At 40.9% G+C, this 25537-nt stretch overlaps 1 protein-coding gene across 50 annotated transcripts in view; it reads right to left on the bottom strand.

The window, feature by feature from the left end:
- Nucleotides 1-25537, bottom strand: part of TRDN (triadin) — a 1056665-nt gene that overhangs the window by 259529 nt on the left and 771599 nt on the right. For 48 of the 50 annotated variants that reach the window (XM_077486957.1, XM_077486959.1, XM_077486986.1 and 45 more), the window contains 6 exons: nt 23182-23223; nt 20356-20403; nt 15874-15918; nt 11990-12034; nt 9233-9280; nt 8884-8925 (listed from right to left, as the gene is read on the bottom strand). In XM_077486957.1, the coding sequence (XP_077343083.1) occupies nt 8884-8925; nt 9233-9280; nt 11990-12034; nt 15874-15918; nt 20356-20403; nt 23182-23223 (270 nt within the window). The remainder of the gene's footprint in view (nt 1-8883; nt 8926-9232; nt 9281-11989; nt 12035-15873; nt 15919-20355; nt 20404-23181; nt 23224-25537) is intronic. The other 2 variants (XM_077486975.1, XM_077486976.1) reach the window with 2 other exon arrangements.

Below are 25537 nucleotides of genomic sequence, written 5' to 3'. Positions count from 1 at the left end.
TCTACTGACTGGAATGGTAGCAGCTGATTGGAGAAAAGCCAATGTAGCACCAATATTTAAAAAGGGCCCAAAATACATCCCTGGGAATTACAGACTAGTTTTCATAACATCAATAGTATGTAAACTCTTGGAGGGGCTATATAAGGGACTATATACAAGATTTTAGTAATGAGAACGGTATCATTAGCAGTAATCAGCATTGATTCATGAACAATTGTTCTTGTTAAACCAATCTATTAACCTTCTATGAGGAGGTGAGCTGCCATCTAGATAAAGGAAGGCCCATAGACATGGTGCATATGGATTTTGCAAAAGCATTTGACACAGTTCCCCATAAACGTTTCCTTTAAAAAATTGGCAAGGACCATAGGGTGAGTACATGGATGTAAAATAATGCATTTGGGTGGCAAAAATATGAATGCAATCTATACACTAGGGGGATAACCTCTGGGAGAATCTAAGATGGAAAAGGACCTGGGGGTCCAAGTAGATGATAGGCTCAGCAATGTCATGCAATGCCAAGCTGCTGCTAACAAAGCAAACAGAATATTGGCATGTATTAAAAAGGGATCAACTCCAGAGATAAAAACAATAATTCTCCCACTCTACAAGACTCTGGTCCGGCCACACCTAGAGTATGCTGTCCAGTTCTGGGCATCAGTCCTCAGGAAGGATGTACTGGAAATGGAGTGAGTACAAAGAAGGCCAACGCAGCTAATAAAAGGTCTAGAGGAAAGGTTGCGAGCACTGTACTTATTCTCTCAGGAGAAGAAACGCTTGAGAGGGGATACGATTTCAATATACAAATACCATACTGGTGACCCTACAATAGGGATAAAAAATTTTAGCAGAAGGGAGTTTAACAAGACTCATGGCCACTCATTAAAATAATAAGAAAAGAGGTTTAACCTTAAACTATGTAGAGGGTTCTTTACTGTAAGAGCAGCAAGGATATGGAATTCCCTTCCACAGGTGATGGTCTCAGCGGGGGCATTGATAAGATTAGATAAGCACCTGAAGGACCGCAACATACAGGGATATACAATGTAATACTGACATATAATCACACACATAGGTTGGACTTGATGGACTTGTGTCTTTTTCAACCTCACCAACTATGTCTTTCAATAGAGGCTTTCTTGATGTTTTAAAGGGGAACTGAACTATGTTATAAATAACATCTAGAAGTGGCACTCCTGTTTCTACAGGCTCACAAATGTATAGAATATCTGTTGACTGTATCTAAAACACTGCTGCCTCTGACTTCTAGTCTCAAGAGATTTGTAGTGAGGTATACTGATGTCATTGCTTTGTTGCTGATTGTTCTCTTTGCTAAAGACTCTGACGTAAGAAAGCAACATCCTCTCTTTGGCAAGATGATTACCTTTATACAAAACAAGGCATGTCAAGTCAGTAGCATGGACAGATCAGCTGAATAAAGACCACTGGAATACCAAAAGCACAGTAATCTGGCACAAAAATTTCAAGCTATCAGGATACAGAAGCATAGGCGTGCACACAGGGTGTTCCAGGTGTGCCCAGGCACACTCTAATTACCATGAGCAGAACAAATTTCCCCTTCTGCCCCCCCTTCCCCCCACAAAGCTACAGGTTTCCCTCCTCTCCTGCTGGTTGCAAGAATTCTTTAGGATGAGTGGGGGAAGGGGCCGGTATATATGTAATATACCGAAACCTTCCCTTTCTAAATACTTGTGAGTGATTGGTAGTGTGTGTTTGAGTTTTGGGGTGCACACCCTAATGCAATAGGCTGTGCACACCTATGTATAGAAGCATCACACTCTATAACTCTGTTTATACAGAGTGCTGTCTCTTCTAAAATCTGAGAGCTTTTGTTTGGAACATGACACATTATGAGGGCTGTGTGAACAGGATCCCAGGTTCTCGCTTCCCCATTATTTTTTAAGAATGTTTTATCTATGGGACATTATATGGAGATTACAGGCAATACTGGGGACTTATAAGGAAAAATCTGCACTTAGGTTGAAAAATATTAAGGGTACTTTCGCACTGCTTTGTAGCAAAATTTTGCTGTGTTTCAAATGCAATTGCTGTACATTTCTGGTGCATTTTTGGGTTGCCTGCAAAATGGCCATGTGACTCAAAAACGCACAAAAAATTTAACATTTTGGTGCATATGTACCGCAATTTTTTCATGATTTCCATTTATTTCAATGGGAAGCTGTGTTTCTGGTGCGGGTTTCAGAACCTGACCAAAGATGCAGCATGCAGGACTTGTCAAAACATACTGCACCAACACAGTGGTGTGAAAAGTCCCATATGATTGGGGGGCGTGGCCGGCGCGTGACTGGAATGGCCGCCTGAGACCTGAGCTCTCCACATCCACAGCGGTGTTAAGCAACTTCCCGCACACCTCAGCCCATACCGAGACCACGGAGATTGACATAACCTCCCGCTCTATATAGGAAGGATGTCGCTGAAACGAAAGGAATCCAGGCCGCCTCGTAAGCTGACAGCTTTTATGTATCAGCCGTCGGCGCGGCGAGGACAAGATGGCGCCGCTCCGTCCGGGAGCGTCTCATATGCAGAGGCCGCATCCACCCCTCACAGGAATACCAACTCCAGCACATCGCCTACTGCACTGGTAAGTGCATCTAACACCAGTGACACATCCCGCTCCCCTCCCGGGACTCCGACTTCTCACAGCCCAGCTAAAAGCAAAATGAGGCTGGATGCTTCTGAGACAAGCAGTACTGGCTGTAATGTGAGCGAACAGCCCTTCTCCACACCATTGCCTAGTCCCCAGCCTGATGCCATCTCCTCCTTCCCCACTATAGGACAGACTGTTGTGGACACTACTCTTAAGGAGATGCTTATATCCCTCCGAAGCTCCCTGCAATCTGACATGCTCTCCTTCATGCAAGGCTTCGATAATAATCTGGGAATAATAGACAACAGAGTCATTCACTTAGAAACTAACATGGATGCCATGACTGCCACTATTAATGACTTGATTGACTCGCAAGAAGCACAAGCACAAGAAACCAAATGGCTGGCTGACAAGTTAGCAAATTTAGAGGACAGGGCCAGGCGCAACAACTTTAAGATCAGAGGAGTGCCTGAGTCAGTACAAAACACTGATCTCCCTGCCTTTGCAAAAGGCCTCATAAAGTCACTGCTGCCTGAAGCGAAAAACATGGAGTTACTTGTAGATCGGATACATAGACTACCGAAGCCCGCGTTTTTACCAGATTCTGTGCCCAGAGATGTTATTCTCAGGGTACACTTTTTTCACATCAAAGAACAGTTCATGCAAAAGGTGAGGGCATTACCAACACTCCCTGACCCATATGCTCACCTACAAATTTTTGCTGATCTGTCTCAACACACTCTGAGCAAACGCAGACAACTTAACAACATCACCAAAACCCTGCGTAACAATCAAATCCAATATCAGTGGATTGCACCAGCCAAACTTTCCATCACCCACGCGGGTTCCAAACATGTTATATCCTCAGTACAACAAGGTCTGCAGAAGTTGCAGGACTGGAATATTATCCCATCCAACAACGATCTTGTACCTATGGATCAAAGCAACATGGGAGCCATGTTACCACACCCCCTTCCTCCGAGGGGTCACGGTCACATTCCATCTACCTGAATAGCTGAGGCTTGTCTACATGGTTACACTCTGTGGATGTGATTCCTGCTCACGCTCGGTTTCACTAGACTTTTACCCCCATCCAGGGTCTCTAGACACCGTTGTGTCGAGTTTACACCCTGAACACTGTTAGTGTTTGTTCTTATTTTTTATTTAATTTTTTTTTTTTTTTTTTCTCATTCCTATATTGTCGTTTCCCTGGTGGAAACTAACTTCCTGCTTGGGGGCAACTTTACCCCCTCAACTAACCTTAAGGTTCACGTTTTCCCTCATCAGCACAGCTCCTTCTTTTGACCAGTGTTCTCTCCCCCCTCCACTCCTTTCCCCTCCCCCCCTCTCCCTTTTTTTTTTTTTTTTTTCTTTTCTTTTTCTCTCCTCTCTCCCTACAGGTACTTCGGATCCACACAAAAGACCTCTCTCCCAGAACCTGCTGCCGTCGCTGTCATTAGACCCCACAGGAAATCTTCTGAAAACCCTCCTTTCTACGGTACTGTCTTCTTCGAATATAATTCAATTCTACGAGTGGCTGCTGACACCTGACCTGCTAACTAACGCTAAGGTACTGTTATTCGTCTCCGCTGTATCCCACCGCATATCATGACTATAAAAATTGTCACTATCAACACCAAGGGTTTGAACCATCCTGCAAAAAGGGCCTCCCTTTGGGCCTTGGCCAAGCAATCTAAATGTGATATAATCTGTGCACAGGAGACGCACTTTCTATCCAGCAATCCTCCTTCCTGCACAAATAAGAACTTTAGCAATGTCTATACTGCTAACGCACCTCAAAAAAAGAAAGGAGTACTGATTGCTATTAATAAGTCTTTATCCTTCCAACAAGACCACTGTGTTTCTGACCCTGGAGGACGCTACTTAATCTTAAAATGCCATATCAATAACGCACCTTATACCATCGTAAATGTCTATGCCCCCAATACCCACCAAATTCGTTTTCTTCGGAAACTACACAAAAGAGTTCACTCGCTGCAACAAGGTGCAACTATTTGGTGTGGTGACTTTAATTGCACCCCTGATCCAGAATTAGACTCCACTTCTCACTCCAAAAGAGGACGTCCAGAATTGAACCCCCTTCTACGTGACCTGGGCCTGTATGATGTATGGCGGTGTACCCATGCAGATGAACGAGACTACACTTTTTTTTCCCCCTGCCACAATTCGTATTCCCGAATTGACCTCTTCCTCACAGACCAATGGACCTTGCAAAAAATCTCCAACTCTACTATACATCTGACATCTTGGTCTGACCACTCCCCTGTAAGTATAACTATAGAGGACTCTACCAGAAGTGCTCCGACCTACCTTTGGAGGTTGAATACCAAGATTATGCAATCTCAACCATACACCCAAACTCTAGTGGACAATCTAAAATCCTTTTTCGAACTTAATGAAAATTCGGTTGATGATCCGGCTGTTTTATGGTCCGCGCATAAGGCGTTTATGCGCGGACTCTTTATACAATTGGGTGCTCAAGATAGGAGACAGAGGAGGCAGCGATTGGACAAACTGCTAGCAGACATACAATCCACCGATTTCCTTAATAAGCAAAATCCTACTCCAACACTTAAATCGCGGCTTCTCGCTCTCAGACTGGACCTTAGATCACTACTCTTGGAAACTCATGACAAGTATCAAAGACGGCTTAAAATGAGGTTCTATGCTGAGAGCGATAAGCCCGGTAGATTTCTCTCCCATCGGATTAAAGGGTATTCCATTAAAACCCATCCGCCCTTTATCTACCACCCTCATACTAACGCTAAATTGACCAATCCACAATCCATTGCCAATGCCTTTAGTGCATACTACAGCTCACTTTATAACTTGAAAGATGACCCGACTCAACCCCAACCCTCCTCAGCACATATCAAAAAAATTTTGGATTCGGTAGATCTACCTAGTTTAACCCCTCTTCAGCTAGAAGACCTGAATGCACCTTTCACAGAAACAGAAATTAAAAGGGCTATCCAATCACTACCTGCCAATAAAGCATCGGGCCCTGATGGTTTTGTGGGAGAGTATTACAAACAATTTGATTATATTCTCACCAAATATATTACCCCAATGTTTAATTCTGCTGCCTCCTCTGCCTCTTTCCCCCAGGAAATGTTGAAAGCATTAATTGTCACAATACCGAAGCCGGGGAAGGAACCCACATCGACCCAAAATTTCAGACCTATCTCCTTGCTCAATCATGACGTAAAATTATATGCAAAAGTAATCGCAAACAGGCTTAACGACTTAATGCCGCTACTGATACACCCTGATCAATCCGGCTTTATCAAAGGGCGCCAAACATCTGATGCGACCCGCCGTATGATCAATATCATCCACTATACGGCGACCCATCGGATGCCTTCTCTGCTTCTATCTTTGGATGCGGAGAAGGCATTCGATAGGGTTCACTGGCAATATCTCCAACAAACTCTGGAAAAATTCGGATTCCGAGGCCATATTCTCTCGGCAATCTTGGCCCTCTATTCCTCCCCATCAGCGCAAGTATATTGCTCCTCCATGTTATCTACCGAATTCCATATATCTAATGGTACTCGCCAAGGTTGCCCCCTTTCCCCTTTAATCTTCGACTTACTAATTGAACCCCTTGCAACTAAAATCAGATCCCATTCAAGTATCTCAGGTATTCCCATTGGAGATAATGAACATAAAATTAGTCTTTTTGCAGACGATGTGATCCTTTCATTATCCAACCCTTCTTCTTCCCTGGCTTCGGTACAAAATTTGTTGGATGAATTTAGCTGTGTATCTTATTATAAAATTAATGCATCTAAGTCCTACATACTGCCTTTAGCAATATCTCCTGAACAGCAACAACATCTGAGCGACCAATACCCCTATAAATGGTCTACAACCTCAATCACATATCTGGGCATTAACCTGACAAGCACTACCAAAGATTTATACAAATCGAATTTCATTCCGTTTCTTACCACACTCTCTACTGATCTAGCATCTATCTCCAAACTTACATTGTCCAGCTCAGGCAGACTTGCAGCATTCAAAATGCTCAAGCTCCCCCAATTGATTTACCTGTTCTGCACATTACCCATACCCGTACCAACCTCCTTTTTCAGGCAGATTCAGACAATAATTCACAAATTTATTTGGCAAGGTAAGAAATCTAGAGTGGCACAACGTATACTCATGAAACATAGAAAGGTAGGGGGTCTGGGATATGTTATTGTTAGAGATTATTACTTTGCAGCCATCTTGGCTCAACTCAAGGCCTGGTTTACTCCAGATCCTCACATTCATTGGAGTGCCATGGAAGCTGCTCAAGTGGTGGGAAATAATCTACGTAACTGGTTACTCTCTAACCCCAAAATTAAATTATCCGACTTATCACTGTCCCCAACCATAAAAGCATCGGTAGCGGCATTCTCTTATTTCGTAACGCACTTTCATACTATGGCTCCCACCTGCACAATTCCCCTCCCCATTGAAATCATTAACCTTCTAACCCAAGACATACAGCTCTCTTCCTGGAAGAATAAGGGTGTCTCTCACATCACTGATCTATACGACGGCGACTTCATGCACTCTTTCACCTCCTTACAGAATAAATATTCACTCCCTACTAAGGAATACTTTACCTATATTAGAATATCACACTGCCTACTTCAAACCCCCTCTGTACGTCGCACTATTCCTAAAGTGGCTTGGGCATACTTTTCTAACGCTTCATCGTCCACCAAGGGCATTTCCCTCTTCTATGCACTATTAGACGGTAAAGACACCTTTGAGAAATTACCCCCTCTGCTAAAATGGGAAACAGACCTGGGTACCTCCTTTTCCTCACAACAATGGCAGGCTGCTTTACGAGCCATTTTCCTAGCAACAAAGTCGGCAAACCTTTGGGACCTCACATATAGGATAAACCTTAGATGGTACATCACTCCAGTGCAGATGCACAGATATAGTCCCACGACGGATCCTACCTGCTGGAGACTATGTGGTCTCCCTGGCAACTTATATCACATTCTATGGTCCTGCCCGAAACTTACCCAGTTTTGGAAGGACATATTTCTAATAATATCTGCTCTTACTCACATTGCCTCCCCACCTAATCCAGAACTGGCGCTCCTGAATATTGGCATTGAAAATTATCCACATCATCTCCAATGCATTGTTACACATATTTGCCTAGCAGCTAGGTTGACCATTACACGCAATTGGAAATCCCCTGACCTCCCATCTCACGCTGAAACCATAAGAACAACACACCTACATGGCATGTATGAACGTATGTACGCCTCTGCAGAAGGTCTATTACCTAAATCAATTTACCGTTGGAAACCCTGGCTAGAATGGTACGAATCAACCATGCCTGTAATCCCTTAAACTTTCATACCGTTTAGTGAGAGAAACATATCACACTCTGCCCCATGTACCCTTCCCAATTCTTTTTCCTTCTTTTTTTTTTTTTTTTTTTTTTTCTCTTCTTCATCCTTTTCTCTCTCGCCATTATCCTCCCCTCCCCCTCCCCCTTCCTCTTATATATATATACTGGTCATTACCGGTTCTTCACAGCCAGACATTTCTTCCCCCCCATTAACCCTCAGGTTTTACTGTTACTATTTCATGTTTTCTTTCCATAAAGCGATTTGCCTTTTGCATCGCACCTACTATATTTACTGGAGATGTTACTATGTTCGACATCATTGCTACCCTTTTACATAGGAGTATCCCCTTGTGCTTGTGTACAGTGAGTTCCCATTTGGGGTACACGGTACAAGGTGTTGACTTCCCTTAACATCTCTGGTCTGTCATGTTGATCTTATGATTTTTTTTGACATCATACTCTGTTTATCCCATGTTTTATGGTAATCTGTAATTTTTGATAGCATATGTTGCACTGCTATTGATACTCTGTGAATGTAACCTTCTTATACTGTATTGTTCATATTTCCGTCAAATAAAAATTATTGAACATAAAAGTCCCATATGATTTACAGGGAATAATTTTTCTTGCAAAGAAAAAATCCAGGAAAAATGTATCAGTGTGACAGGACCCTTAAACAGGGAAGATGTCAACACAGTATCCTGATACTAGATATGTAATAAATAAAATGTAAAAAAAAAAATGTTGCTTTAAGAGCCACACTTTTTCGCTTTTTATTTAATACAGGGGACTTTTGACTGTTTTTTGGGCACAGTATGCCAGAGTTCAGTTCCTCTTTAACTATTTGGTTCATTTTCAAGTCAGTTACCTTTTTGTTCTGCTGGCTCTTCCTGTTTTTTCACAGAGGTCTCTAAAAATACAGGTCAATGAATGAGATACAAGGAAGGCATCATAAATCTTCAGTACATTATAGTACATGGAAGTATAATATATATTGTAATACTATTGAAATAATCAAGCAACATTCATTATTTACCTTTTGTGTTTTATTTTATCAAATTTGCATAATGGAGGTTTTAGGTTGAATTAATTAAGTGAAAGAATTCTGAATAAATTACTATTTTTAAATGATTGCTCTAAATATTATAAATAAATAAATGAAACAGAAATGTAGCTTTAATTTAAAATAACATCTCGTAGAATATGCACGTTTTTACCTCTCTTAGGTTCAGGCGATGGCTTTACAGGTTTTTCCACTGGTGCCACTAAAAAATGTTTAAACAATAATTATTACATTATAAAAAATGTGAAATGCTTTATTTAAGTCACCCCAGGTAGGGAATAAAAATAATATAGTTAGTGCTAGGATAATTTAATATAGGAGCTGTGATATATTTGAAATGAAACCTTGTGTCTTGATGGATGATTTTTCAGACAACCACTTTTATGCCAAAAAGGTTGAAAAGCTCTTAAATGGCCTACTGTTGGATTTTTCTACATTACTACATTGGCAGGTTGAAATAAAAATAAAGTAGAAACAAGCTGTTAATTCTCTTTTATTCCCTGAGGTGCACATCAGGTTCTTCCTTATTGATGACCCATTTGAATTGCTCTATACAAGATTCAAAAGGATAGTGACATTCACTATGCTGCTAATAAAGGTTTTAGTAAGGTTTTAGTAACTGTTTTAACTTCATTCTGTCACACAGCAGCCCTTTCTCTTTTGACAAAACATTAAAGCAGAGTTCCAGTCATTTGTGAGGTTATTAAAAGTCAGCAGCTACAAAAAAGTGTATATCGTGTGTATATCTACCTAAACCAGTGTTTCTCAACTCCAGTCCTCAAGGCACCCCAACAGGTCATGTTTTCAGGCTTTCCATTATTTTACACAGGTGATTTGATCCGTTTCACTGCCTTAGTAATTACCACGGTTGTTTCATCTGAGGGAAATCCTGAAAACATGACCTGTTGAGACACCTTGAGGACTGAAGTTGCGAAACACTGGCCTAAATGATGAAGAAATTAATTTTTTTACATTTTTTTTATATTTAATTGTCTGTCTTTTATTGTTTAAAGCACAAGAAAAAATGCAGAGGTGATCAAATACCAGCAAAAGAAAGATCTATTTGTGGGAAAAAAAGGACACAAATTTTGTTTGGGTACAGCATCGCGCTGCACACTGTGATTGGTTCTGAAGTCTTCTAGGACCTGCCCTGTGTCCCAGAAGACTTCGGGAGAGAGGGGGAAGGAAAACTTCCACTTCCAAACGCCTAAGGCAACTGGAATAAAAGTCACTGTGGGTACCTGTTAAAATTGTGTACCCACTCCCCCCCTCCTCCCCAAAAGCTCAGTTTCACCATCAGGTACTGGGGAGTAGGCTTTAATGCAAAAGTTCCACTTTTGGGTGGAACACCGCTTTAATGTACTACTTATTGGTAGTACTTTTTACTTTTTGGTTTTACTAGCTCTTGTTTTTTCTTTTGCATCTCTACCAAAAAAGTGTATGAAAATATAGGCCAATGTGTATTTTGCTACATATTTTTGGTAAAAAAAAATCCCAATAAGCATATATTGATTGGTTTGCGCAGAAGTTATAACATCTACAAACTATGGGATATATTTACAATGACCCTGGCAGGGAAGGGGATAACATCAGAGACAATCAAAGGGTTAAATGTGCTTGTAGGGAGTAATTTCTAACTGTGTGGGGGATGCTTTGACTGGGGGGAAGACAGAGCTCCGTGTTCCTGCTCAGCAAAGATCTTCATCTTCCCCTCTCACAGAACGGCGGTCTGCCTTGTTTACATCTTGTTTTCTGCTTCTCATGAGAACAATCTTTGTGTCCCGATGGACATTATGTCCGCCAGAACCGCTGAGGCCGCGTACACACGGGCGGACTGTTCGCCCAACTTTGTCCGCTGAACAGTGTTTCAGCGGACAGTCCGCTCGTGTGTGGGCTTCAGCGGACAGTTTCAGCGGACAGTCTGACGAACAAAGTTTTTCGGAATTTCCGTAAGACTGTCCGCTGAAACTTGGTTTGAGCGGACAGTCCGCTCGTGTGTAGGCTTGTTCGATAAACTAAGTCTCGCGCATGCTCAGAAAGAATTTACACGGCGAAGGTTGCATTGCAGTGTATTGGACTTCGAATTTCTCGTCCCGTCGTATGTGCCGTTCACGTCATCGCGCAAGTTTTCAGCGGACTGTTCGTTCGTCGTGTGTGGTCAAGTCCGTTCATGCTAATTTTGAACGGACTGTTTGTCAAACTGTTTGACGAACCTAGTTGGGCAGACAGTCCGCCCGTGTGTACGCGGCCTGACTGGCTCCCACTGTGTCCAATCATAGACGGGGGGGGGGGCGCACGCGTGTGCCCCAAACCCAGTGTATGAAATCATGTACAGATATCATGCAGGAGGGTTTCCCTGCCTTAGTATATCTGCATGGGGCAGTCCATAACAGGTTAATGTAGATATCCTTCTGCAGATGCTGGCCATAATGGCAGTCTTCCAGTGCTGTAGTGATTGCAACTGTGAAGGACTTGCCCCACTCCCCCACCCCTTTTTTCTCCCTCTGCTATTCACAGGATTCCTACTATTGTTGTCCAACAATGCAATACATTCTGTGAATGGAAGAGGATCAGATGAATGACAGTAACTCACCCACCTCTATGCCTCCCACAGACCACCAATCCAAGAAAGCCTGTTCCTTTTGACTATCATAGTAGTAAAATATTTTACTGACCAGTAATGAAAGGGGGCATTTCTCAACTCAGCATCAATATAAGGGAACGTGACAATCTCATTGTCAGTCAGTCTTTCTTTTCTTCTTCTTCTTATTATTTGTTTAACTTTATTATTATTTACAGACTATATGTTATGTAGAGCAGCCCTAGGCTGCAAATTCTCTAAGAATGCCACATTTCTTATTTTTTCTCTTCCTTAGTGGACATAGTTTCTTGTTCCTTTTCATATGGCTACCTTTTTTTGGTTGTGCTGGTTCTTCTACTGTTTTCACTGGAGCCTCTGTAAAATAAATAATTTTTGGGTAGGTGTCAAACTACAATACATGTTGTATTTACTTGTATTTAATACAATTAAATGCCCCATTGGTAACTAATACTCACTTTCCCTCTTCCTAGTCTTTAATGCTTCCCCACTGTAATGGGCTTATAATGTTACACAATTCACAATGTCTTTGTACACAGTACAGTAATTAATCCTTCTCATACAAGCAAAAAAATATATATTTTACTTGGTTAATTATTAATTGAATTGCGATTTGTTCCTACGGGCCTGTGTCTACCTACAGGCTTTGGGATTGTGTTGATGGCATCAGTTTGAGAAGCTTTTGAGATAATTCAGAATTCATACACAGGTACATTTGACCAGCAGTTGACCATTTTCTGACCTGCATTCAACCTGCTTTAAGCAGGTTTTGATTCCCGCATATAAGTCCTAAGTACTAGCCCTTGTACACACAGTGGGACATTCCGACAACAAAATCCATTGGATTTTGTCCGAAACTTGTGTTGCATACACACGGTCGGACAAAGTTGTCGGAAAATCCGATCGTACGTAACGTGATGACGTTATTTCGTTACAGCGGTACTACGTTCAGGCTAGTAGCCAATAGCTTTGGTCTAGAAATTTGATCTGAGCATGCGTGGTACTTTGTCCGATCGGAATTCTCTACACACAATTGGACAAGGTCCGATCGGATTATGTTGTCGGAAAGTTTTATAGCCCAGCTCTAAAACTTTGTACATCGGATGTTCAGATGGAAACAGTTCGATGGAGCCCACACACAGTCGGATTATCTGGCAACACGGTCCGATCTACATTTTCCATCAGACTGTCCGACCGTGTGTACAAGGGCTTACTGTTCTATTTACATGATATTATTGAAAAGCCAATGTGTAGCAATATACAATTCCAACAAGCACAGTTTAAAGTAATTGATGTATTATCTTTCTTTAGTTTGCTAGATATCTGGTCTTTCTTTTCTTCTGTTGTTTCTATAATGTAAAATTTGTATGACATCAGAGGCATATTTCAAATCAATGTATCATTTTCTAAATTTTGTGTGGCAGTCATTCAAATTAAATATAGGCAAGAGAGTTAGAAGCAGCTTTTTACAATGAAAGGTTGCAACAGACCGACACAGAAATAAATACATATTTAACTGCCCACAGCATTTCATCTTCTCCCTCTAAATCTCAAAACTATAAGTGACTCTGTCAGCCTAAAAAGGAAATCAGGAGAATAGGTCCATGCAAAGAAGAACTCTTTTAGGATCAGTTCACGCCAATGTGTTTTTTTAATGCTTTTTGCAGAAACGCACTACAGTAGATTTAGCAAGATTTTCTATGGTACACATTCACATCTATTTGTTTTTCAGTTTGGGCATTTTTGGAAAGGGTCAAGGGACTTTTTTTGACCAAAGTGATTTAAATTTTTCATGCAATAGACTGCAATGGACCCTCATGAAAAACGCAAGTGTTGTGTTTTTGATGCGTTTTAACATGCGATTTGCATTGGTTTTCTCTATAACATAGTGTATAGCTGGTGGTTAAGGAGCAGCCTGGAAAGCTGGCTGCCGTGTCCTTAACCACTTCAGCCCCAGAAGGATTTGCCCCTCTTAATGACCAGGCCATTTTTTGTGATACGGCACTGTGTAGATTTAACTGACAATTGCGTGGTCGTGCGACGTGGTACCAAAACAAAATTGATGTCCTTTTTTCCTCACAAATAGAGATTTTTTCTGGTGGTATTTGATCACCGCTGTGGTTTTATTTTTTTTGCACTTTAAACAAAAACAGAGCAACAATTTTGAAAAAATTATATTTTTTAGTTTTTGCTATAATAAATATCCCCCAAATTAAAAAAAACAAAACAAATTTCTTTAGCAGATTAGGCTGATGTATATTCTTCTACATATTTTTGGTAATAAAATCACAATAAGCGTATATTCATTGGTTTGTGCAAAAGTTATAGCGTCTACAAAATAGGGGATAGATTTATGGCATTTTTTTTACTAGTAATGTCGGCGATCTATATCAGGACTGCGACATTGTGGCGGACAGATTGGACATTTTTGGGACCATTGACATTTATACAGTGATCAGTGCTATAAAAATACACTGATTACTGTGTAAATGTCACCGGTAGGAAAGGGATAACACTAAGGGGTAATCAAGGGGTTAAATATGTTCCCTCATTTGTTTTTCTTACTGTGGGGGATTGGACTGACTAGAGAAAGAGACATATCGCAGTTCCTTCTTAGTAAGAGCAGACGATCTGTCTCTCCTCTCCTGGCAGAACAAGGATTTGTTTACACACACAAATCCCCATTCTGGCTTTTGCACACGTGATTGCACTTGGCTGGCGGTCATCGTGACCGATGGCCACACGCATTGGGTCCCTCTGCCATGCAGTGGGAGTATGTGCCTGCTATAGCTGTTTAAAGGGCTGACAAAGAGCTATGGCAATTTGCAGGAGACTGCCGACTTGCCGCAGTATAATAATGGTGGCTGGCCGGCTAGTGATTAACAACAGATTACTACCCTGCTGACAGCTGAATGTAAAAACAAGAATTGGCGGCAATAAAAAAAATCTTCAAAAAAATGGAGTGGGGTCCCCCCCAAAATCCATACCAGACTCTTATCTGAGCATGCAGCCTGGCAGGTCAGGAAAGGGAGGGGACGAACTGTACCAGGCCACATGCCCTCAACATGGGGGGGGTGCTTTGGGTCAGGGAGAACTCTGTCCAGAAAAGCACCTTGTCCCATATTGGTGGGGAAAAAAGCCTCTTCCCCACACCCCTGGCTAGGGGTTGTGGGGGTCTGCAGGAGGAGGGCCTAATCTGGAAGCCTAATTTAATAAGGGGGCCTCCATATCCTGGCCATCTCCTATGTGGATGAGTATGGGATACATAGTACACCTACCCATTCACCAAAAAAGTGTAAAAAGTGAGTAAAGATACTACACTATTTTTGACAATTCATGTAATAAAAAAATTAAAAAAAGAATGTCCCCTGATGTAGGTACATTATCAATCACAATGCCTGCCACACCACCAGATCCAAAAAAAGAAAAACAAAAGCTCTGCTAGTGCCGAAGGCTCCCGCCGTCTACCTGCTTCTCTGACTGACAGTTCCTAAATTGCTAATGGGCGGGACCACCTGGAGAAATCCCCTGGAGGCAATGACCCCATATGACATCATCAACCAGTGCATGCTGGGCTGCTGACATCCCAGGGGGTGGTGCCACAAGTGACATTATTGGATGCCCCCCCCCCTAATAACTATTTAAGAACTGCCAGTCAGAAGGAGAAGGTAGATGGTGGGAACTTTCATTGGGAGACTTCGGCATTAGCAATGCTTTTTTTTTTTTTTTTTTTTTTAGGGTGCAGTGGTGCGTTGAGGAGTCATTGATGATAGATCTACATCATGGGAATTGATTTTTATTTTTGTTTTTTAAATAAAGGGCTTGGCTACTGTCATTTTTTACACCACAAAGCAGTCATCCAACAGTCCAAAAATGTCAAATTCTGAGGAGACCTAGGCTGTGGTGCTAGAACAGAGAAAAAGGCATGCCACGAGAATGATGATTAAAACAATTCATTGCAAATACTTTTTTTTTTTTATTTGTTTTGTCAACTGAAAGGGTTGCTTTAACAAAGGCAAAGGTATTCCTTATATTTTTAGCATGTATTAGCAAAGTGTAAAATCAATATAATACATTACTGCAAACTTAGGATACTAATGTTTGTATTATGAATTCTTATTTTTCTCTTTAACCATTCTGCCCAGTAGGATGCTAGTTATGGTTTGTTTTCAACATTTGTTTCTTTATATTGTTACCTTTCTTTGTTTGTGCTGGCTGTTCCAATTTTCTCAGTGAGGGCTCTGCAAAGTAAATAATTTATAAAGCAGTTTTCTACCCAGCAGTCATTTTTAGGTCTTCTTTACTGGCTACTTTTTAATTCTTATCTTAAGTTTACTGTTTAGAGAAAGTAAAAGTCAGTACTGACCTATTACTTCCTAAAGAAGCATTACTGACCATGAAAATATTTACTGAAATAATAAAATACTCTGGTAGTGTGTTTGACAAAAACATAGATGAGTTAAAAAATGTTTTGCTACAGTAAATGATGGTAGAATTTGTTAAACATAACAGTGAAAAGCCTTAGGCCACGTACACACGGGCGGATTGTCTGCCCAACTAAGTTCGGCAGACAATCCGACAGACAGTCCGTTCAAAATTAGCATGAACGGACTTGACCACACACGATGAGCAGACAGTCCGCTGAAAGCGTGCGTGATGACGTGTACAGCACGTACGACGGGACTAGAAAAACGACGTCCTATACACTGCAATGCAACCTTCGGCCGTGTAAACCCTTTCTGAGCATGCGCCATACTTAGTCCGTCCAACTTGCCTACACACGAGCGGGCTGTCCGCTGAAACCAAGTTTGGACGGACAAAACCAAGTTTGAACGGACTGTCTTACGGAAATTCCGTAAGACTTTGTTCGTCAGACTGTCCGCTGAAAAAGTCCGCTGAAGCCCACACACGAGCGGATTGTCCGCTGAAACAATGTTCAGCGGACTAAGTTGGGCAGACAGTCCGCCCGTGTGTACGCAGCCTTACTTTGACCATAAAGGAAAAAGCAACAGATTTACGAACTTTAATTCAGTAATGCCAAGCACTATTTCGTTAGTCCATTCAGCTACCTGGTGTGAAGGAAAACTGTGGTATTTGTATAAAGCAGCATATAACTCATTCCATGTGGGAGTAGGTCCAATCATTAAAGGATAAGTTCACCTTTCAGAACATGGTATATGTTACAATATTATATGTTACATGCCCCAACCCTGCCCCATGGACTCCTTGTGCTCCCTTCCTGTGACAGTGGGTGGGAGTTTTTTTCTCTGTACCCACTGTCATATTTTGAAAAATGCGTGGCTGTGCGGGGCTCCGCCCACACATCTGAATCAGTCATTCACAGTGATACTACAAGTATCCTCCTCAGCCACTGTGGCTGATGGCTTGTAGTTCTCGATGAAATACGAGGGCCTTGTAGTTCATTCACAAGCCTGCAGCAAGGCTTTCCTTCAGAAATATGTGCATTTATTACTTTTTCCCAAAAGGTGAACTTAGCCTTTAAGCATCAGTGCTTTCATATCAGAAACCATCTGTGTATACTACAACTTGAGTGACATGTGGCTTACACAAGGTGTCTTCTCCTGTTCTTGGTAGCTGAATGGAGCAGTGAGGAGGTGAAAGAAAGGTGAGAATATGCTGATGGGGATAGGAGAATTAAAGAAAACCAGTTTTTTTTTCTTTACTATCCCTTTCAAATTTATGTTAAAGCGGTTGTATACCGCAACATTTTTTTTCTACACATGTAAGGCAAAAGGCATAATGAGCTAGTATGCACCGCATATTAGCGCATTTTGAAATACTTACCTTAGAACGGGGCATCGGTAACTCACCCCGCCTCGGGGTGTCTTTTCTGGGTATCGCGGCTCCAGTGCTGTGAGGGGCTGGAGCCGTGATGTCGTCACTCCCACCCATCATCTTTCGAGCTTTCAGCATGTTTGTAAGTGCAATTTTATTTATCTTTATTTTATATTAAAATTGGGATTTTACACTATTGGAGCTACTTTCTTTTTTATGGTGGGACATCTGTTCATGGAATATGGTTGCTGTGAGATTCCTTCAGAAGTATGTTGTAATGGATGGATACACAGGAGACCATTCATTGTTAATATCGGAAGATTGAGATGTCTGAGTAGCTTCCATTTGTTTACACATGCCACTGGTGACCCCTTGAGTCTGAAGTGTCCGGTAAGGAGCCATTTCTTACTTAGGTGGCGGTGAAGTCTGCACAGTTCACAACATCAAAAAAATTGTTGAGTGAATTTTAATCATTTGATCCATCAGTCACACTTTGTCACTTGGTGTTTGGACTGTTTAATAACGGACATTTATTTTTGAAGATTGCTACACAAATATTTATTTTTTACAGGTTCACGGTTTGCTTTCTTAATTTTGGTGATCACTTAATACTCATTATTCTGATACTTAGCATTATTGATTTAGGCACATCAATTTTAAAATTGTGACCGCTTATTGCAGGTAACTCAGATTTATATATGTTTTCGAGAATCAATTAATTATCAGATATTTCATATGCACTGGTTCTATTTAGTATAAGTTGTGACAGCTTGCCATGGTTCACTTGGGACAAATATAGAGCATAAGGGGTGTGGTTTATGGAGTGTACTTATTATCTGTTTATTTGACACTTCTGTGGGGAGCGCGGTTTCCCAATTTTAGTTTTTATTCAAGTTTGTATTTTTGGTACAGATTAGAACTGCAGCTCCCATCTGAATTAACCTTTCATAGAGATTATTTAATTCAGTAAATTTTTTATTGAGACTATTTTATTTACTGTAGCACGGTTTTTCCTTTCCAGTTTTATAATTTGTTATATGTAGCAGAATACATTTTGGCCTAACTTTATGAAGATACTGGATTTTATTGGATATGTTTTATAACAGAAAGTACTGTAGAAAATATTTTTTTAATTAGTTTTGGATTGAGTGTGAAATCATTTGAAAGCCCTATTGTGTTTCTACTGCTATATGAGGCAATGTTAGAGATATTTTTAATAACTGACACAGCAATAATAGTCTTAACTAGACTTGAGGTGAACTTATCAATTATCTCAAAGCAGCAATGGTAAAGTAATAATTCTGAGAGTAAGACCCCTTTCACACTGAGGCATTTAGCATGGCTTTTCAGCCGCTAGGGGGGAGCTTTTAACCCCAGCTAGCAACCAAAGAAAGGGTCAAATTGCGCCCGAAAAGTGATTTGCAGGCACTTCGGCAGCGGTGCCCATTCACTTCAATGGGCAGGGGCAGTGGACGAGTGGTGAATACACCGCTCTTGAACTGTTCCAAAGATGCTGCTTGCAGGACTTTTTCTAACGTCCTGCAAGCACACCGCCCCAGTGTGAAAGTCCGAGCGCATGTCAGCAATCTATTGTTCCCAGTGATCGGAAACAGTGAGCAGGGCTACAGTACGTCTTAATGCCACTTCTGTTTCAAGGCCGTAGATACATTTTTCCTCAGCTACTTGTATCAGCAATACATGTTTGATTCCTAATGAAATGTGAATATATCTCAATGCTTTTTGCATTACAATAAATGTTTTTTAAGTGGTAATGCGCCCCTGACATACCACATTTGACATGTAATTTCTTTGGGGGGGGAGTGGAAAAAAAAATGAGGGTTCCAGCTCCCATTTGCTCCCTGGGCTCCATGGAGCCAAAAGTCATTCCCCCTCTCCCCCCCTCCCTCTGAGCAATCATCTGGGACATGCCACAGGTCCCAGATGATTGACCGGCCAGTCACGGCATGCGGCGCGGCTCGCGCATGCGCAGTGGGTGCCTGGCTGTAAAGCCACAGCCGTGCGCACACATTTAAAATGCCAATGCCGCTGAGAGGAGGGGGAGATGAGCGGGGCTTTGTATGCCCACATCACTGGACCCTGGGACAGGTAAGTGTCCGATTATTAAAAGTCAGCAGCTGCAATATTTGTAGCTGCTGACTTTTAATTTTTTTATTTTTTAAGAAGAACTCCGCTTTAAGATTCAAACTATTAACACTCAAACCTACTCGTGATATGCTTTATTTTTTTCACATCATCGAAGGTTTCTGTGTGCTTTCTGGGCTCCTCTTCCCCACTCTTCCCCTTTTATTCATCTCCTCTCTTTCTGGGTGCCCCAGTTCTATCGTTCACCCTTATGCATCTGTTCACATTGGATTGGGCTGTGTATGGTCATTTTGACCTATATCTTTGATTGAATGCATTTTTCCTGCAGGTTGCACTTCCATCCCTTTGAGTCTAGATGAATCTGTTCTATTCCATTCTGTACCTTTGTTTTATCTTTCCCTCTGTTTGCTAATTTGTTTATTTCCATTGTATTTAATCTGCATTTCTATTATTTCTAGTAGAAGATATTTGTGATTAGTTCTAATTAGGTTTTAATTTTTTTAGAATTCTTTTTCATGCACTTATTTTTGGTTGTGTCATCACTGGGGGTTGGTGGTAGGAGAAGTTATAGGAATTTATACCTGTGTGTGTGCCACTATTGTATTTGTCTGAAAAATGGGCTGTGCCCTGCTGAAATGCTGACATTGTTTAAACTAAGTTGGAATATTCTTCCAATTGTAAGTCCCGTTGAGTGCACCTACTGCCTGCTTCATATTTTGCAGACTATAAACATGATTAGCTCCTATAGTAAATCAGTTTCCCCATGTTTTAGTGTTTACCTTTTTTTGGTTCTGGAGATGGTGTTTCATGTTTTTTCACTAGCACTCCTGCAATAGAAAATAAAATAGCATTTACAGAATGTCATACCATGCAAGGTTTTCAAATTAAATTAAAAAGGTTGTGATTTATTTTTATACAATGCAATCATTTGAATAATTTGAGTACATAGCTAAGTCTAAAATGCAACATGCAAGTATTTCCTTCTGCTCTGGTCAGTAAATTTGTATTGGTTGCTTTACCTGACCACTGCTAATTCCACAAGCATACAAAAGTTGTTTAGGTCTAGGTTTTCAGGATTGAATACATTTTCTTTTATACCAATACACCCTTCCTCATTTAACGTTTCTTCCACTGTGTTATTCAAAATAGTTTTTTTTACTTTCTTTGGTTCATTTGGTTCATTTTTTTGGTTATATTTTTAATTTAAATATTTGAACAATATATTATTTAATAAGAAAATGCAAAGAGGGCAAATAAATATCTCAGTATGAAATTAAAAGAAAGGCAAATATACTATACATCCTATATTGCATATTAGTACATGAACAAGTGTCAGTGATAAATAGCATTACACACATTTTGATATTCTTGCGTACTAATGTACCCCAATTTCATCTGGTGAACAAACTAGCACAGCATTTATAAAAAGAAACATTTGAAGCCCCGTACACACGAGCGGACTTTTCAACATCCAAAGTCCGTCAGACCGAGTCCGTCAGACTATCCGATCGTGTGTGGGCTGCAACGGACTTTAGCTTCGCAAAAGTCTGACGGACTTTAGAAATGAAGCATGCTTCAAATTTTCCCGACGGAACTCCGCCGGACCCGGTCCCCTTCGAAAAATCCGCTCGTGTGTATGCTACTCCGACGGACTAAAACCGACGCTAGGGCAGCTATTGGCTACTGGCTATGAACTTCCTTATTCGAGTCGGGTCGTACGTCATCACGTTCGAATCCGTCGGAGTTTAGTGTGATCGTGTGTGGCCAAGTCCGTTCGGCCGAAAAGTCTGTCAGAACTCCGGCGGAATTCCGGCGGAACTCCTTTGGAAGTCTGTCGGACATAAGTCCTCTCGTGTGTACGGGGCTTGAGAGTCGCTTCACTAAAGAGTTACAGAGTCTTCATTTGGGTTAGTGCATAAATTCAAGCAGTGTTTATTTTCAGTACACAATCATGTGCAGGGATATTTTTAATACTTTCTTTACGGTCTACTTTTACATGATAAGGTACGAATGATGTGAGAATGAATAAACAATGTATTCTGTCACCCGTCCATTCCTGATTAAATTCCTTTGTTTTGTTTTTTGTTTTTGTTTTTGTTTTTTCTTTTCTTTTCTTCCCTTCCCTTTCCTTTCTCTCTCTTGGAGAGTGAGTACCTTTCTACTGAAAAAAAATTTAGTAATGCTCAACGGTAATCCTGCATACCCTCTCAATATTATCTGATCATATCAAATTTTGTTTTGTTCAAAAACACCTAATGTAGCACATATGTACGATTTACTTACTGTAATGTTTCATCAGATTTTTATTTGCTGTTCAACCAATAAAAACCTTTGTGAAAAAAAAAAAAAAATCTTTTTTTTCCCTTGCACATAACTGGACTATTAAGGCCCTTGAATGAATGAGTGTGGGTTCAAATATAATCCACCCTCTGCTGTCAAATAAACTAGGCATACCCCTGGTGTGAACTAAAAGGTAGCTGTGTGCTCTGCAAGCAGGAAATCAACTGCTACATCTGACCATACACCTTTTGTTTTCTTTTTCTTTTTTTTTTCTTTTTTTCATTCAGATAGTGTAACAAATTAGGTGGGTGGATGAATCTCCCGAACTGGGAAATTTTATTTGGAGAGTGGCAGTGGCTGTAGTCAAATTACACTGATCAGTAGCTGCAAATTTCCAACTTGTCCCAAATGACTGAATTCTTTTGCATGGGGATAGCCACACACTGATCAAAGGTCATCCTTGCATGAATTTTTAGGAGAGACCATCTTTTTTGTGTGGGGTTCTCCTTTAACATCTATACCAGACCCTCATCTAGGATAAGGTCTGGTAAAAATGAAGAGAATCCCCAGCTTTTTGTTTACAAGCAGAAGGCAGCAGCCTGGAGCTGTCATTTATTGGCAATCTGAATGGCCGTTTTTTTTTATTTGCAAATGTCACTTTTTCTGTAGTCGTTGTAGGTACATCACTTCACAGGCTAGTCCAGAGCATCTACCATGCATTTTTGCATTTTTAACATTTAATTTTAAGCATTATTAAAACTTCTGTTCCCTACCAAACAGTTTTTGTTTCTTTGGTGCATGTGCCACAAGCCAATACTCAGCCCCCAACGCATACCCTTTGTTTAACAATCCCTCGCCTAATAACCTAGAACAATGTTTCTCAACTCCAGTCTTCAAGGTGCCCCATCAGGTCATGTTTTCAGGATTTCCCTCAGATGAAACAGCTGTGGTAATTACTAAGGCAGTGAAACTGATCAAATCACCAGTGAAAAATCATGGAAAGCCTGAAAACAGGACCTATTTGGGTGCCTTAAGGACTGGAGTTGAGAAACACTGGCCTAGAAAATGGGCTTTACCATTTTCTATGATTTGGTCCATTGATTTTAATAGGGTTGGAATTCTGAGCTTCAATAAAGTTTGCTGGATGTACACTAATCTAAAACCAGGTACATGCAACGCATCACTAGTGTACATAAATCTTACTCTAAACGTATGCTACAATATAATGATGAAAGTTTCCATGTACTTCATTTCTTGCTATTATCTATAATATGTGCAAATATTAATATAATTTGTTTGTTACATTGGCAGGTTCTGAAGGTTACCTTTCTTTGACTCTGCTGGTTCTTGTATTTTCACTGGAGTCTCTGCAATAAGTAATTTATTGGTGAGATATAATGAAACAGTTAGGCATACTGCTTTGTGGTAGTCTGTTCCTATTCTATACACCGGGGATATGCAATTAGCGGACCTCCAGCTGTTGCAAAACTACAAGTCCCATCATGCCTCTGCCTCTGGGTGTCATGCTTGTGGCTGTCGGAGTCTTGCGATGCCTCATGGGACTTGTAGTTCTGCAACAGCTGGAGGTCCGCTAATTGCATATCCCTGCTATACACCATCACTTCAATTTAGTAAGACTAATAACATGTACAATCACATTTATTTACATTCATTGAGCGTTGCATAATACTCAACAGAACTGGACATATCTCTTAAAGAGGTTGTAAACCTCCAAAAAAAACAAAAACCCCCCCCAAAAAAACCCTGCAAGATAAAGGCACAATGAGCTAGTATGCATCACATACTAGCTCATTATGAAATACTTACCTTAGAAATATGCCCTGCACTCCGCTCCCACGGACAACATCTTTCACAAGAGTTACTTACTGGTTCACGGGCTCCAGTGCTGTGATTGTCCTGAGCCGCGATGACGTCACTCCCATGCATGCACACAGGTGCCACCAGTCATGGCATGGGTACTGAAGAAATGGCTCTAGTGGGCCATGTCTTCAGTGCGCATGTGCCAATGACATCAGCAACAACACATATAGTGAATATCTCCTGAACTGTGCAAGTTTCGTATAGTGAATATCGTATAGTGAATTTTGTATAGTGAAAAATATAGTGAATATCTCCTGAACTGTGCAAGTTTAGGAGATATTTACAGTACCTACAGGTAAGCCTTATTATAGGCTTACCTGTAGGTACAAGTGGTATGACAGGGTTTACAACCACTTTAATTTCTGTGCCTCCTTCTCAAGTTTCAGTGTGTGTGAGAAAGGCTTCATCCACACAGTTGCACATATGCATACATTTGTGTGAAGGGCTGTGTTTGCCTGCTTGGAATGAACAGATGTTCCATGCACATATGTGCAGGCAGTTATCATGCCTATTGGGATATAGAGGCTGCTTGGACAAGCCACTGATCTGGATATGACAACCATGCAAGATCAGGTGTGTGTCCTAGAATGCAGACTGTCTGCACTTGAGGACATTTACCATGGATATAAAATTGATTACGTGAAACCGGAAGTGATGCCCTTGATGACACCCCAGAGGAGGGGCAAAACACGTTGACACATTTCCAGGTTTTCCAACTATTAACATTACTTCTGCCCTCTGTGGAACGCACGCCAACTCACAGCAAACCCGGATGTGTTTCCATCGCTATCCTGTTTTTCTTATCAGAAATCTCGTAAGTGGCATTTTGATTGAGCAATAAATCATTTTTTTAACAGTACTTCATGATCAACCTCTATTTTGTTTATATCGAGCCTAGGGGATTTTACGGTCATCCCCAAGACTTGTCCTATGTGTGGAGAGTCCTTTGAGGAGTCCCAGAGTTTACCCTACCAACCCCTGATCACCAGATTACTGCGTGTTTGATACCCAGACTGCAAAGCTTAGGGTCTATGGTTTCTGATGAGTGGGGTCACAAGAGGGCAGTGTGGCACATAGCATAGCAATATATAGAGCACTGTAGCACTGTTCATTCATTGGGAGCACTTTAGCACATTACAAGAGACTGTGTGTTTTATATTAACTTTTTTGTTTGGATATTTTTAGCACTATTATTACTGTAAGCGCTGTATATACAATTTGAGGTTGTAGCACGTTGTGGACAGCTGCTGCAGGTTTTCATCACTTTTCAAATTTTTTATGTATATCACATAGAGTGAGTATTTATGTTTTTTTATATGCAACTGTATGGCTGTCAAACTGGGACCAGTAAATGAGACTACCTGCATGGGGATGCATGAAAACACCTGTGCATCCCAGGCAAGCAAACATGGCTCTTCGCACAGAAGTATGCATAAGCGTACAGTGGTAGGTTTGTGGCTGATTCATGGAATGCAAAAAAGCAGTTTTGAGTACATTCAGATTTATATATGGTTATAAAACAAGGACAGTGTTATCCCTGTATGCTGCGGTTGTTCAAGTGCTTATTATATATTATAGTATATATATTATAGTTTTTTTAAACCATTGAGGACCCCCGCTGAAACCACCTCCTGTGGAAGGGAATTCCACATCCGTGCCGTTCTTACAGTAAAGAACCCTCTACACAGTTTAAGGTTAAATCTCTTTTCTTCTAACTTTAGTGAGTGGCCACATGTCTTATTAAACTCCCTTCCATGAAAAAGTTGTATCCCTATTGTGGGGTCACCAGTATGGTATTTG

The sequence above is a fragment of the Lithobates pipiens genome, unplaced genomic scaffold (genome assembly GCF_037356315.1).
Source record: "Lithobates pipiens isolate NorthernLeopardFrog02 unplaced genomic scaffold, aLitPip1_a1.2 Scaffold_18, whole genome shotgun sequence".
In the NCBI taxonomy this organism is placed as follows: Eukaryota; Metazoa; Chordata; class Amphibia; order Anura; family Ranidae; genus Lithobates; species Lithobates pipiens.
Note: the sequence above shows the minus strand (reverse complement) of the source record. Positions and strands in the feature narration are given on the sequence as shown.